Source organism: Chiloscyllium punctatum, chromosome 8 (genome assembly GCF_047496795.1).
Source record: "Chiloscyllium punctatum isolate Juve2018m chromosome 8, sChiPun1.3, whole genome shotgun sequence".
NCBI classification, from domain to species: Eukaryota; Metazoa; Chordata; class Chondrichthyes; order Orectolobiformes; family Hemiscylliidae; genus Chiloscyllium; species Chiloscyllium punctatum.
Window position 1 is genome coordinate 112,780,351 of NC_092746.1, and position 15,771 is coordinate 112,796,121.

Sequence of the window (15,771 nt, forward strand, 5' to 3'; positions counted from 1 at the left end):
CCTGAAACGTCGATTTCGAAGCTACTTGGATGCTGCCTGAACTGCTGTGCTCTTCCAGCACCACTAATCCAGAATCTGGGATGGAGTGGTGATCTCATTGAAACATGAAGCATTCTTAAGTGCCTTGGTAGCTAAATGTTAAAGCGAGGTTTCCCCACTTTTGGCTGCATTTCTACTTGGAAAATACCCTACAATTTGAGAAAAGAAGGACTTTCCAACTTTGGAAACAAATAGAGAAATTTTTGGAGAAATTCAGCAAGTCTGGTAGCAGAGACTTTGTGGAGCGAGAAAGAGTTAATGTTTTGAGTACAGTGACCTTTTTAGAATGCTTCCCAATCATTCCCTCTTTGGTTTTAGCAACTGTTTCAAATGTCTGTTCTACTTGCCTGGTGTACCTGAAAGTAGGATTCTAGATTGATCACAGTTAATACTTTTAAAGAGCTTCCATAGATTTAGCTGGCATAGTGGCTCATTGGTTAGCACTGCTGCCAGAGATCCAGGTTTGATTCTAACTCTAGTGACTGTCTATGTGGAGTCTGCACATGTTCCCCATGTCTGCTTGGGGGTCCTCCGGGTGTTCTGCTTTCCTCCCATAATCCACAGATGTGCAGGTTAGATGGGGTGCGTGGATCGAAGTGGGATGCTGTTCGGAGGGGCGGAGTGGACTCGATGAGCAAAGTGTCTTGCTTCCACACGGTAGGGATTCTCTGATCCATTTTGTCCCACCTTCTTCAACCTCATTCAAGGAAAAAACTTTGTCGTAGCACTTTGGGCACTATATTCAGAATTTAATTCTGCTGTTGAGAGTCCTGGCAAATGTCAAGTGGAACCCCAAATCTGAGATTCATCTTAACATCCAGAATTATATTCACTGCAGGTTAGAGTGGTCTTCATTGTATGGACTTTGGATGACTGTAAATTCAGCTCTAAAGAATGAGTGGAGATTTCATGGAGATCTATAAAATTCTAACAGGGCTAAATTGTAGATGCAGGAAGGATGTTCCTGATGGTGTGCCTGTCCAGAACTGGAATCACTGTCAAAAGATATGGGGACTGAGTTGAGGAGAAATTCTTTGTCCACTGAGTAGTGAGCCTGTGGAATTTGCTACCATAGAAAGCAGTCAAGGCCAAAACATTGTGTGGTATCAGAAGGAGTTGGATATAGCACTTGAAGCTGAATGGATCAGGGGATGTGATGGCCTCGTGATATTAGACTGTTAATCCAGAAACTCATCAAATCGTCTAAGGACTACAGATTGATGCCTGCCCTGGCAAATGATGGAATTTAAATTCGGTAACCTCTGGAATTCAGAATCTAAGGAGGAGTATGAAACCATTACAGATTGTTGGAAAAATCCATCAGCTTCACTGGCCTTCAGGGAAGGAAATCAGCTGTCCTTACCTGGTCTGGCCTACATGTGACTCCACTCCTACAGGAATATGGCTGACTCTCAATTGCTTTTTGAAATGGCCTTGAAGCCATTCAGTTGTATTGCTGCAAAGTCTAAACAAAGAAATGCCACTGAATGGACCACCTGGCATTGACCTGGGCACCTTTCCTAACGGCATGTGAACTGCAGCAATTCAAGAAGGCAACTCACCACCACTTTCTCGACAGCGACTCGGAGCAGGCAATTAATACTGGCCGAGCCAGTGTCACCCATCTTCCACAATTGAATAAATTTAAGTGGGAACAAGGTATTGAGTTGATTGGTCAGCGACGAGCATAATGAATGGTGGTGGTGCAGGCTCCAAGGACCAAATGGCCACCTCCTTATTTCCAATGTGTCTATGCTTAATGACTGAAGCTGCCGCCACCCCTCCATGGAATCCCCTCCATGCTTGATGACCAAAACCATATCGCCTCCTGCCTGACCATTGTTTAACTCTTCTAGATTTTCATTTGGGTGTCTCTAGGTCTGAGGCATGAAAATGAAGTGACACGAGAAAGTTTGGGAACAGTTGAGTTAATCTTTTCATCCATCTTGTCTGATACACAAGTATATACATAAATATCTGGTATATTATCTCTAACATGAGTAACCTGACATAGAATCACTTCAGCTGGGGCAACACAATGAATGTGAAAGTCAATCTGTTTCCACACTGACATTTCAATTACATTCACCGTATGTTTCAGATTCCAGGTACTGTATCAAGTATTTGTCCACTAGCGAAGGTATTTTTTGTTTGGACTGCAGTATTTTTCTGTTGATCACTTTAGTAGTTGAAGAATTAGTTGAACTTGCAAAGGGAGATTAGGCCAAATAATGGCCAAGACCTGGCTTCAAAGACAGGAGTCCAGCTGCATGCTTCTGGTCATGAGTCTTATTGCATTTTTTTAGGGGAAAAAAAATTCTCATTCAGTCGTGACTCAAACTTACGAACTTAATCCGTTCCAGGACCCGGTTCGCGAACTGAATCAATTTTTCCCATTGTTCAGATAGCGTAAGAATGTTTGGACGTAGCAACGAACGCTGTTCACAGCGTACGTGCCAAAGACTAACTGAATGAGATCACGCGGAGCCCGAGAGCTTTTGCTTTCAACAGGTGTGTAGCAAAGCAGAACAATGAAACCACGTGGTCGCACATGGGCTTTTTGCGTTCGTACCTTGAATTTCATACGTACGTTGAAGCAAAATTTTACATACAGTCCTATTCGTAAACAGATTTGTTCGTGAACGGGGTCGTTCATATGTCGAGGCGTTACTGTACTTTGATCTGGTGGTGCAGCATACGAGTTGACATTTTTAACAATACCACTGGAAGTGACAGGAGTATTGTTTGCGTGGCAGCAGATGGGCTATTATTGCATTGTTCTAACGGAAATGATTTCATGTCAGGATACCCATTCAATAGATTACCAAATGCCCCAGTCCTGACATCTATGTCCTGGTGGAGTTTGTGTTTCTCAGCCACATTGTATTTATGCATTGCAAATTGCAGCTTGTTACATGTGTGCATATGTTCAATGTGCCACTTTAAGCTTGTGATATGTTAAGTAATTCCGTATTCTAAAACAAAATGAGCATAAACTTCTCAAAGCTGTGGATCTAAGTTCGCTCAATTGTAAATATGGTGTAAAATCAGAATTCTTAACATTTCTCAAATTAGCTAGCAAGCATTCCTAAACAAAATTTCCAAAACCTTTTGTTATCATCAAAGATGGGATTGACTATCCTAATATATTCATGTTTAGGGTTACGTGAAACGTTGCCATTTGGAAGAAGAGCTGCTGGGGGCTAAACAATGTTGAAGAAACCGAGCAGGTCTGGTAGCATCTGTGGAGTGTGAAATAGTGTTAATGTTTTGAATTGGTTACGAGTGGTGTGCCACAAGGATCTGTTTTAGGAACACTGCTTTTTGTCATTTTTATAAATGATGCAGGTGTAGGTGAATGGATTAGTAAATTTGCAGACGACACTAAAGTCGGTGGAGTAGTGGACAGTGTGAATGAATGTTACAGGTTTCAGGGGACTTTGATAAACTGCAGAATTGGGCTGAGATGTGGCAAATATAGTTCAATGCAGCTAAATGTGAGTTGATGTACTTTGGGAAGAATAACAGGAAGGCAGAGTACTGGGTCAATGGAAAGATCCTTGGTAATGTGGATGTGCAGACAGATCTTGGAGTCCACGTACATAGATATCTGAAAGTTGCCACCCAGGTGGGTAGTGCTGTTAAGAAGGCATATGATGTGTTAGGTTTCGTTTGTAGAGGGATTGAGTTCCGGAGCCGCAATATCATGAAACTATATAAAACTGGTGCAGCCACACTTGGAATATTGTGTACAGTTCTGGTCTCCATATTTCGCAAAGGATGTGGAAGCATTGGAAAAGGTGCAGAGGAGATTTACAAGGATGTTGGCTGGTCTGGAGGGAAGGTCTTGTGAGGAAAATCTGAGAGACTTGAACTTGTTATCATTGGCAAGAAGAAGGCTAAGAGGGGATTTGATAGAGACGTAAAAGATGATCAGAGGATTAGATAGGGTAGACAGTGAAAGTCGTCTTCCTAGGATGATGACGTCAGTGTGTACGAGGGGGCATAACTACAAATTTAAGGGGTGATAGATTTAAGACAGATGTCAGAGGCAGGTTCTTTATGCAGAGAGTGGTAAGGGCGTGGAATGCACTACCTGCTAATGTAGTCAACTCAACCACGTTAGGGAGATTTAAATAATCCTTAAATAAGCACATGGATGATTTTGGGATAGTGTAGGGGGACGAGCTGAGAATAGTTCACAGGTTGGCGCAACCTCAAGGGCCGAAGGTCCTGTTCTGTGCTGTATTGTTCTATGTTCTAATCCAGTATGGTGCTCCTCTGTCCATAGGCCTGCTGAGTTTCTTCAGCAGTTTTTTGTATATTATGTTTCCAGCATCATTTGATTTTATGAAGTTGTTAAACATTTATCTTTACAGTCCATCTTTTTAAAATCTATGGGTGGTGGGTATCTCAGTCTGGACCAGCATTTATCACTGTTCTCTAGTTCGTCTTGACAAGATGATGTGAACTGCCTTTTATTGAACTACAGCATCCCATTTGTTTTAGATAGTCCTATAATGCCATCGGTGATGCAGTTCTAGGATTTTGACCTAACAACAGTGTAGGATCAGTGATATATTTCTAAGACAGAATGGGGAGTTGCAAGAAGGGAGCCTGCAAGTGATGGTATTCCTATGTGTTTGCTGCCCTTGTCATTCTGGATAGAAATGGTTATGGGTTTGGAAAGTGCTATCTCAAGAGTCTTAGTGATTTTGTGCAATTTATCTTTGTAGATGGTGCACACCTCTGTTACTGAGCTTCAGTGGTGGAGAGATTACATATTTGTGGGTATGGTGCTGATCAAGCAGTTGCTTTGTCCTAGATGGTGTTAAGCTTGTGTGTTGTTGGAGCAGGAATTATGCAGTCAAGTGGGAACAATCCACCATGTGCCTTGTAGGTGGAGGACAGGATTTTAGGATTCAGGATTCTAAGATTCTGAACTGCAGAAATCCAAGATGCTGAGTTGCTGTTGTAGCATTACCTTGAATTTCAGCCTTGGAAGACCAATTTACTAGTCACGCGATTCAATCTCAAGTTTGTAGGGAATGGTGATCTTGAGTGAAATGTTCGGTGAAATTAGGACACAATTTTAAAAAAAATGCTAAAGGCATCCATATTTTGAATTTTGCTCGTTATGAAGATGGGTCATCTGAATTACCAATTTTGAATGTCATTGACCTGTGTCTATAGCTTGGACATTTCAGAGAGAGCACTCTGCCAAGTGAAGGAGAATTCCCCCTACTTCAACCAGTGTTGCGACTGCATAGAACACACAGTATTCCAATGCTGATGGCAAACTTGTATCACTTTCACCTTTCAGAGGTCCATGACCAGTGTGTAGGTAATAAACATACCTTCCCCTCTCTCTCTCTCTCTCTCTCTCTCTCTCTCTCTCTCTCTCTCTCTCTCTCTCTCTCTCTCCGACTCAGATTGTTAAGAACAAACTGGTGTAAATGTTGGATGTGGTGATCATACTTTCTAATGCATGAGCAAATGTATTGATTACAGTTATTCATTGTGTACATATTTCAAAATCTGTGCATTAATTGAAGTTGTTCATTTATCCCTTTTAGCTTTAAAAATGTTAGATCATTGAAACATTATTTTCATGAAAGCTTAGACATGTTTAGCCACTACAGGTAATGATTCTATCGCCAAACCAACCTGGCTGCAACCAGAGTGTTAGATGAGCTGGTGCCAAAACTAGCTGACTTATTTAGCCACTTTTGAGCCAATTCCATTTACTGTTTGGCTCCAGAAATATTTTTCTGTGGGTGGGCTGGCCTTTCATTGCAGCGCTGCAAGCCAAATATTTGAATGATGCCTTGTTGTTTGAGACTGTTAATCATGCTTCCAATCAGTTTGCATTGGAACTGCTTGATTTGCCCAATAATGTAGCTGGGCCATTTGCACAGGTTTGTTGAACTGATGAGGTTTGGCTTCGGGAGGTTGCATTTGAGTGATATGGGCCAATTCTGGTGTTTGGCTTGTGGAACAAGTTGTCTTTGCTGCGCTAGAGTTCATTTCTTGATGGCTTTCATCTGCCACGTTTGGAGTACAGTACCAGCTATAGAGGAGTTGTAATCCCATTCCAAAAGAAGCATTTTACAATCTAAAAGTATATAAAAGTGATCCAATTTATGTATGCAATCCCTTAATTTTGTTTCTGCAAGATGCTTAGTCCAAGGATAAAATACCAACTAGATTTTTTTTACTTCTTTCTGTGACTCACATTCTCTAGGGCTTTTTTAATACTATAATCTTCCCTGGAATGTGAGCATCGTGGACAAGGCCACTATTTGTTCCATATTCCTAATTGAAAAGAGCAATGTCTGATTTTTGCTTTGAGCTTACTAATTCTGAAACAAGTTGCTGCCACTTGTTTCTCTAACTTTTCTCACCACTTCCTGTTAGAAACTAGACTGAATAGATTCTGTTCACTTGCAGGCACTGAAACTGCCTTGATCAATCTCAAACAATATTATTCTGCAGTATCCTCTCTTGACCGGAGTACAACCTTTTGACATTATTCTTCTTTCATTTGTGATAAAGTACTTTTGTTGTTTCAGTAATAACTGTTGCATTGTGACCTGCATATCTCCTGCAATGGTTTTTCCTCCTGACCTTGAACACTGTATCCTGTTCCTTACCAATGTGTTGATGCTGTTGTTGACGATATCTACAAACACTGGTTCAAATTTAATTTGTATATCAATGATGCACTCCTTTCAAAATTTCATTTGTATAATTTCTCTCGACTGGGCTATTTTTCCTTTAGTGCTGAAGGCTGAGGGGATATGTTTTTTATCAAGGTTTATAAAATCATGAAGGGTATGGAAAGGGTGAATAGCCAAGCTCTCTTCCTTGGGGTGAAGAATTCTAAAACTAGAGGGCATAGTTTAATAAGGTTATGTTGTCTTTGGTTTTTTTTCCAAGAGGGGTTGTAAATTCAGTGGCACTGAAATGGCTAACAGACATTGTGTAAGTCAACAATTCAAGGAGGCCTTTAGGTTTTTTAAATACAATTGTATAATGAAAGGGGAATGGCCAGTTCTCTCAGTTCAGGTTTTTTCTAGCTTGGTTCAGTTTTTTTTAACAGGGAGTCCAAAACTAGTAGCAGAGAAGCAGCTACAGTGAAAAGACATTCCATGCTTCACCAAATGTCTTGCCTGAACTTTCTTTCTGAAATCTCTCTTCCCTGTAAGAAGAATTTACCTTTTACCAAGGGATATGTATATGGGATTTAGCGGGCTTTGGAATAGCTTTTAGTTGTGATTTTGAGTCAGTTATGTTATCAAGTAAGTTGCTGTTCTAAATTCTGTTTTCTTTTGTTCATGTTTCATATTAATATTTAAATAATTTCTTGTTCTATTTTAAAGCTGAGTGATTTGACCAGCTGCATCACTCCTCAAACATCCACCCCACAACTGCCTTAAAAAGAAAAATTTAGGGTCTGGGCTACCTTTAAAATGTTTTGAAGGGGTCTGGCCTGGTCCATAACAAAGATGTAAAAGGGACCCAAGGGACAACTTTTTCACGCAGAGGGTGATGTTTGTATGGAATGAGCTGCCACAGGAAGTGGTTAAGGCTGGTACGGTTACAACGTTTAAAAGCTATCTGGATGGGTCTATGAGTAGGAAGGGTTTGGAGGGATATGGGTCAAATGCCGGCAAATGGAACTAGATCAATTTAGGATATCTGGTCAGCACGGTTGAGTTGGTCTGAAAGGTTTGTTTCTGTTCTGTATGTCTCTATGACTCTAATATGTTGCTTTGTACTAACATTAAGTTGTCGCTGAATTAGGACCTTCCATAACTTCACTATATTGAAAACAAAGCCATCCAATTCAGACCCTCCCTTAGTTCATTGTCCTATTTCCCTTTTTATGTGTATTGGTTTCCCTGAGCTCATCAGAAGTATGTTATCTGGGTATTCTGATCAAGACTGTGATTCACTCTCCTCATTGTATTTTCACCAAGGTTGTCAACCTCCCGGTCCAAAGCATAATCATGCTTCACAACTCCTAACATCTGGACTCAGCTGCAGCACTTTTGCTGCCTTAAATTCATCTAAATGTTTTCCAGCTCTTTCAGGTCTATGTTATATTCCGTATTGCCATTCATTTATTGCTAGTTCCATGTGGTCCCCAAATGGATCTCGGTCCCTCAACTTGTTAGGTATATAGGAATATGTTAGGTTCTTTTCTTGAGGTTTCACACATGGGATACAATTTGCACACACCACCTTCTGCAAACAGTTAAAGTTTGTTAAAACTTGTACAAGCTAGGTGACCTCCTTTGACCCCCACCTCGCAGGCGTGAGAGATCGAGTCAAAAAAGGCACCGAACAAAGAAAATACATCTCCTTTATATACGTCAGTTGGCCATGCTTACAGATACTCTGGCTGGTCCACCATAGTCACATACCACTCAAGACAATCTCGCAGTCACGTGCTACCCCAGGTACAGTGGTAGGATGGGATCATCCTCAGATGATGTAAATGTCAATACCCTAATCCTGGGGAATCATGCAAACTATTTCTTGACTCAGTGATTCCCCAAGACAATGCAGATGCGACATACCTAGCTTCAGGGGATGGCTAGAAAGCATTTCTGAATGGAAGAGATTGAAAGTTTATTTTGATAATAGTAGAGGGAGTAGGAGCAAATCACTATCTAATTGGAGTGGGAGTCATTCGTATTCTTGCATGAATGTCATCCCCACCCACTTCCAGAATGTTCACTCAATGCAGTTTAACTCTTTAATATCACATTAATGCCTGATAGATATTTCCATTTAATCTTTTACGATTACGAACAGAGGTAGTCTACTTGCTCTTCAAACCTGCTGCACTGTTGAATGCAATAATGGCTGATCAAAATGCTTTCAATCACATTTTACCTACATGAATCCCCTAACCGTGTATGCCATTGGCAATTCGAAGTCTATCGACTCAGCCCTTTGAAATAGAGAATTTAAAAAAATACATACTGGGCAGCACGGTGGCACAGTGGTTAGCACTGCTGCATCACAGCGCCAGAGACCCGGGTTCAATTCCCGCCTCAGGCGACTGACTGTGTGGAGTTTGCACGTTCTCCCCATGTCTGCGTGGAATTCCTCCGGGTGCTCCGGTTTCCTCCCACAGTCCAAAGATGTGCAGGTCAGGTGAATTGGCCATGCTAAATTGCCCGTAGTGTTAGGTAAGGGGTAGATGTAGATGTAGATGTAGATGCAGGGGTATGGGTGGGTTACGCTTCGGCGGGGCGGTGTGGACTTGTTGGGCCGAAGGGCCTGTTTCCACACTGTAAGTAATCTAATCTAATATAAATAACCCTCTGAATGAAAACAAAATTTCTGCATCTTGCTCCTAAATGGCATCCCACTGGATCTACAATGCCCAACCAGGGGAACTATCTGACCTGTATTTTTTCCATCAATCTGTTAAGTATTTTGTAAATTTCAATGAGTTCACTTCTCAATCTTTGAAATGTTGAATACCGGTCCGGTTTGCCAAATCTTTCTTTCTTAGAATGGTCCAGCTTACCCAGGAACAAATCTGGTGAATCCTTAACTGCACTCCCTCAGTGGCAACAGTGGTCTCCTTACCAAGGAAAGGAGACCAAAACTGCACATAGTACTCCAGGTGTACTCTAATCAAGCTATACGATTTAAACAGAGCTTCCCGATTCGCTGTTCGATATTCACTTTCAATAAAGACTAACATTCTATTAGCCTTGCTGCTCCTGTGTGGTACCCTTCATTGACTTGTTCACAGGAGTGTCCCAAGTACCTATACACTTTCCAACATCTTTTCACGTCAGTTCCTCCTACCAAAGTGAAGTACCTCACGTTTTTTGACATTCTATCCGACTCACTAGGCCTGTTCAAATGTTCGCAAGGAAGCTTTACATCCTCTTCAGAACATGTACTCGCTTTTTAATCTTTTTGGATTTTAATGGAGTTTTATGCTCCTGTTAGTTGCTTAATTATTCATTAACCCTAACCCTGCTTACAAGTGCATTTAGCAGGTCGGACTATGGCAGGATTTCAGAGCGTGGGTCTGATTTGTTGGTTGAGACATTGTTTATCCCCAAGACTTCGATTACAAGAACAGGGAAAGGGCTGAGTATTTATTGATCAGTCAGAAGGTTACTTGGTAAATCATTTTCAGTCATTTGCAATATTTTGGTCAACATTTCTTTCTTTCATTTGAGTTGAGCATCACAAATGAGGGTGCCATTTATTGCCAATCCCTAAATTGCATTTGGAAAGGAGACGGTGAACTATCTGAACTACCTGAACTACTAAAATGACTTGTATAATTAACAATATGAAAGAAAAATGCTTGGCTGGCTGCAGTTGCAAAGAAATGTAGAGTTTGACAGTGATCGTTAGAGAGCAGACTTTTTTGTTTGGTTCTCCTGTTGCTAGACTTAAATTTGAGTTAATCAAAGTTTCTAATAGGGCCCTTTCCAAGAATGAGCAGTATTGACACAAAATGAGCTTCGACCTGTTCCCATACAACTTGGATGCTATGCTGAATTTAATGCTGTTCTTATATCTTTGTTGAATCAATATCAGTAGTCTGGGTGGGAAATTCCCATTCTGAGAGCACTATTCGTTCAAGGACCAAAGGAGTGCATCTGGTCACATCTTGAAATCTATGAAAATCTTAAATTACATGTTTAGCCACTTGTCCTCAGGTCTGATGCTCAACAATAAAGTTATTGCTTCAAATAATTGTTGAATGAATTAATGATTTAAATAGCTTCTACTTTTGACATTCCAATCCAAGTATGCATTCCTTAAAACATTTTAGCAATAAATAAAATTTGGCAATGAAGTTTTCTGCAGTGTACACTGGTGATCCAATTAATGTTAAAGAATATCAGGGAGGAAGTTAGTACTGTTATCATCATTAGAGAACTAGTAGTAGCCAAACTAATGGGATTAAAGCTAGATAAATCCCCTGGTTCTGATGGCTTGCATCCTAGGATCCTAAAAGTAGTAGCTAGATATAATGTTTCGGTTGTTTACAAAAATCCATGGATTCTGGAAAGTACCTGATGATTGGAAAGTTGCTGATGTGATACCCATTCTCAAAAAGAGTTAAGTCATAAGATAAGAGCCCATGATATTGGATGTAGCATATTGGCTAAAGGGCAGGAAACCGTGAAGGGGTTCTTTTTAAGGTTGGCAACCTGTAGCCAGTGAAATTCCACAGGGATTACAGCTATTTATTAGTGACTTGGAGGAAGGAAGTGAATAGCCAAGCTTGAAGATAACGCAACAGGTCAGGCTGCAAGGGGATGCAAACAATTGAGAGAGAGATTGATAGGTGAAGTAGATGGACAAAATATGGCACTTGTAGTGTATGTGGGAAAATGAGAAGTTTTTCGTTTTGGAAGGAGAACAAAAGAACAATATTATTTAAGGGGTGAAAACTGCAGAAAGCTGCAACACAAGGGGCTTGCAGGTATTTGCTCACTAAGCACAAAGCTTACAAATGGGTTCAGTAGGTAATCAAAGGCTAATGGTATGACCTTGTTAATGTTCTTGCCAGTTCATATCCTGTGCAGACTAACCTGTATGCCTTATTCTGTTCCTTTTTTTTAAACCCTATGATCTGTATGTCCTGCTCTCAAACAAATTTTTCACTGCACTTAGGTACACGTGACAATAAGTTAAATCAATCAATCAATGTTCAGGGGGTTGGAGTATAAAACTAAGCAGTTTCAATGCAATTATACAAGGTTCTTGTGAGTCCACATTTTTATTACTGAGATATGTTTTGGTCCTCTTGTCTAAGGAAAAATATCACTTCATTGGAGGCAGTTCAGTGACGGTTCACTAGGATGATCCCCAGTATGGAGAGATTGTCTTATGAGCAAAGATTAAATCGTTTGGGACTCTACGCACTGGAATTTAGAAGAATAAGAGGTGACCTCATTGAAACATATGGGATTCTTAATGGGCTAGATAGCATGAATGCTAGAGGATGTTCCCATCATTAGACCGTCTTGGACCAGAGACCATAGTCTCTCAATAAAGGGGCATCATTGTCAGCCTGAGAGGAGGACGACATTCTTCTGAGGGTTGTGAATCTTTGGAATCTTTGTCAGAGTTGTCGGGGTAGAGGTCTTGGGAATATTTAAGGCTAAGGTAGGTAGATTCTCGATTAGTAAGGGAATCGAGGGTTAAGGAAAGGCGACAGGAAAGTTGATGTAAGGAATGTCTGGTGGCTCATGATCATACATGATCCTGTTGAATGAAAGAGCAGGCTGAGGTGCCAAATGGCTTACTCCTGTCTCTGTTTCTTACGGTCTTATTTATGGATGGACAATAAATGTTGCCCTTCATAACGATGCTTACCCCATGAAAGAATTTTTTAAAGATTAACTAGAATTTTGTAGATGATGGAAAGACTTTAACCGGTTAGGATATGAGCTACTTGTCAAAAAATACCAAACTAGCCTTTCCCCTGTTAATGTAGCCAAAGCCCTGAGAACTGAACAATCTCAACCAAGAGATCACATCAAAGCTCTGCAACCTGCCGCATCCAATTGTAAATAATCATAGATAATTAAGCAACTAACAGGAGAAAGAGACTCCAGAAGGATAATGTGAAAAAATATATAGGAGAAAGTGAGAACTGCAGATGCTGGAGATCAGTGTGTGTGTGTGGTGCTGGAAAAGCACAGCAGGTCAGGCAACATTCTGAGGAGCAGGAGAATCTGTTTCGTGCATATTCCTGATGAAGGGCTTATGCTCAATGTCGATTTTCCTGCTCCTCAGATGCTGATTGACCTGCTGTGAAGAATATTTTTCATGGATGCGTTTATTTTGGCACTGAATTCAGTTGACCTGATTATTTAAAAAATTATCTGTACTGAAATGTGAAGATTGTAGTTGATGTATCCAATGGATGTTTTTCCGTTTCATGAAAGAATTTTGAATGAGTTTCACTTTTGCCTTGTTGCATTTTGTTTCCACATTTTGTGCAAATTCCTTTTGATCTAATAAACAGACTTATAGCATAATTTTATTGGTCCTAATTTTGCAGGCTGAGTGGAATTGGGTGTTGGGATGTTGATTGTTTCTATGATTTAACAGTTGTTATCTTGCACAAAGTAGTGAAAAATGGATTTCAGACTCTTACTGCACCACCAGTCCCCCCCACCACCATCTCGCTGTCCTCTTCCCACCCCCAAAAAAGGACAGGTGATTGAAATTCCAGAGTAAACCACTTTTGGGCTGCATTTGGGCATTCATTTGTTTTTGATAACTTATAATTTGTTAAATGGGAATCTGTGTTGAAACTTTCAAGGCATCCAGTCAGTTCTTGATCTGATTTGTAATTGCTGACTTGCTGAAGATAGTGGATTCAAGACGTGTTGTTTCCTGGTTCAGCTTTGCCAATTAAATTATGACACAGGATCACAATAACTAAAATGGAGAAGGTTTTCACTTTAAAATTGGCAATGCAAAATTCAAACCTGGTGCGATTTAACTTACTGTTTTCCCCACTTAACCAGTTTATGTTGCTTAGTTATCTTTTGAGAATGTTTGACAAGCAAGCCTTACATCTAAAATATTGTGCCAACCACTGATTCATGGCATTAATCTCTGATGGTAACTTTGAATGCCCTGTTGTGTTCTTTAGGTCTGAAAAGTAGCTAAATGTACAGTATAGTGATGCTTTGCTGTTTAGTAAAAGACAAAAAGCTTTTCTACTTCACTGTTCTTTATTACTCAGTGTTGATTTCTTTTTGGTGTCTTTCTTCAAAGTTTGTTTGAACCAAGTCACTTTGACAAAGTGGTTAGTCAGCGGACACTCTTAAAACAAATGGATTTTTAATCTATGTAACAGTGAATCTTGCTAGGATTGGTGATTAAAATGGTGAGGTAAATAAGCCTTTCAATAATGCATGTCATACCCAAATTCTGCAATGAAACAATTAAGTCCTTTACAGTAAAACAAGTCTGTGTGAGCAGCTAATGGTGAAATCTATTTTCACTACGAGACTATGCCAAGGAGCAATGTTGTGTTTAAAGTAAAATGTTCACAGAAGCATCTAAATCTCTAGCTGTAATTAATATGCCAGATTCGATGTTCACTTTTGAATTCCCTAACCTTTTTTATTTTTTCACTCTTCTTAGAATGTCATCAGAGGACAAAAGTGTGGAACCTTCTGACCTGGGACCGCCACCTCTGTCTGCTGCCCTAGTGACTGCTCCTGTTGGTAGCCCTGTAAATAACGACAAACGACCACGGGGCCGACCTCGCAAAGATGGCACAACCCCTCTACAGAAGAAGAAAAAGTAAGTGAAATCTGTAAAGTAATTGGCACCAATGAAATTAAAACATTATTTATTTGCAATAGGTTTGTGCTATGATGTTGAAGGCTCTTAAGATATGGCAAGTAATATTTTGACTGGTTCTTAACCTATTAAAGTTTATTATAGTCTCTCGTTTTTTTGAACAATTCGTGTTTGAGGATAGGGCAATGACTTGACAAATATTAATTTCTCTTTGCACTCTCCATTTCTTAACAATTCTTGGAAATAAATCTAGTTTTTTTTCTCTCCTTGAGATACTTTGATCAGTAATTTTGAGCCCTTGTACCATAGATCTTCAATTCATATGACATTCTAGTGTAATTGTCACTTGACAGTAAAGAATATGAATATTTCTGAAAAGAGGCATATTGCCAAAGTTTTTCATCCTGTACTTATCAGGATGAATGCAAGAATGAAACGGTTCAAATAATCACAGCAACTTATACTACAGGAAATAAATTTTTGTGTACATTGTTGTGACTGTTTGACATTTTGTCATTTTTTGGTTTGACATGCTGAGTGTAAGATGAAAAGCTTTGACAACACGTTTTGCTTTTCAGCACTACTCTTAATTATTTTGGGTAAGGTGAAGGAGTGCCTTATTTTTCATCTTGTAATAACAGAACATGCTGGTTGATGGGTAGGATAACCATCCAGTTGGTACAACAAAAGGAGAAAATTTATATTCAATATTTCCACCTCAATGTGACTCCTTTCTTTTTTTCCTCATAAGTTAGGGAATGTTTGCTATATTAAATGTATTATGTTTCATCCTTGTCATTGGATTTATTTAGTGTGATTGCATCAGACTTGAATAAAGTATACACAATCCTGAATGGTCTTGATTGACAAGGTTGGTATGGAAAGGATATTTCTGTTGTGGGTTATCACAGAACTAGAGATGTTGTTCAAAAGTCGGGGGTTACTTTTAAGGCAGATTATATTTTGCCATCTGAGGGTTGAGAGATATTTGAACTATGACTCAGAAGATGGAGGTAGATGATCATTTCGTATTTTTGAGGTGGAGGTAGATAAGTGCTCAAAGTGTAGTGCTGGAAAAGCACAGCTGGTCAGGCAGCATCTGAGGAGTAGGAGCGTCGATGTTTTGAGCATGAGTTCTTTATCAGGAGTGAGGGTGTAGCCCAAGGGAGCTGAGACACAAGTGGATCCCCCAAAGGATCCTTCCACATCTGACAGAGATTTACCTGTACTTCCATACGTCATTTGCTGTATCCATTGTTCTCTGTGGTCTCCTCTACATTGGGAAGACGGATGCCAACTTGTGGAACATTTCAGAGAGCATCTCTCTGGGGACACGCACTAAACAACTCCACCGTCCTGTGGCTAAACACTTCAACTCCCCCCTCCCACTCCACCAAGAACATGCAA

General features: G+C 40.1%; 1 protein-coding gene across 9 annotated transcripts in view; it reads left to right on the plus strand.

Annotated features, from left to right (window-relative positions):
* Positions 1-15,771, plus strand: part of kmt2ca (lysine (K)-specific methyltransferase 2Ca) — a 506,051-nt gene that overhangs the window by 82,676 nt on the left and 407,604 nt on the right. For all 9 annotated transcript variants that reach the window (XR_011961410.1, XM_072576253.1, XM_072576251.1 and 6 more), the window contains exon 2: positions 14,203-14,364. Coding sequence is in view for 8 of the 9 variants with exons in the window: in XM_072576253.1 (XP_072432354.1) it covers positions 14,204-14,364 (161 nt within the window). In the remaining variant the exon portion in view is untranslated. The remainder of the gene's footprint in view (positions 1-14,202; positions 14,365-15,771) is intronic.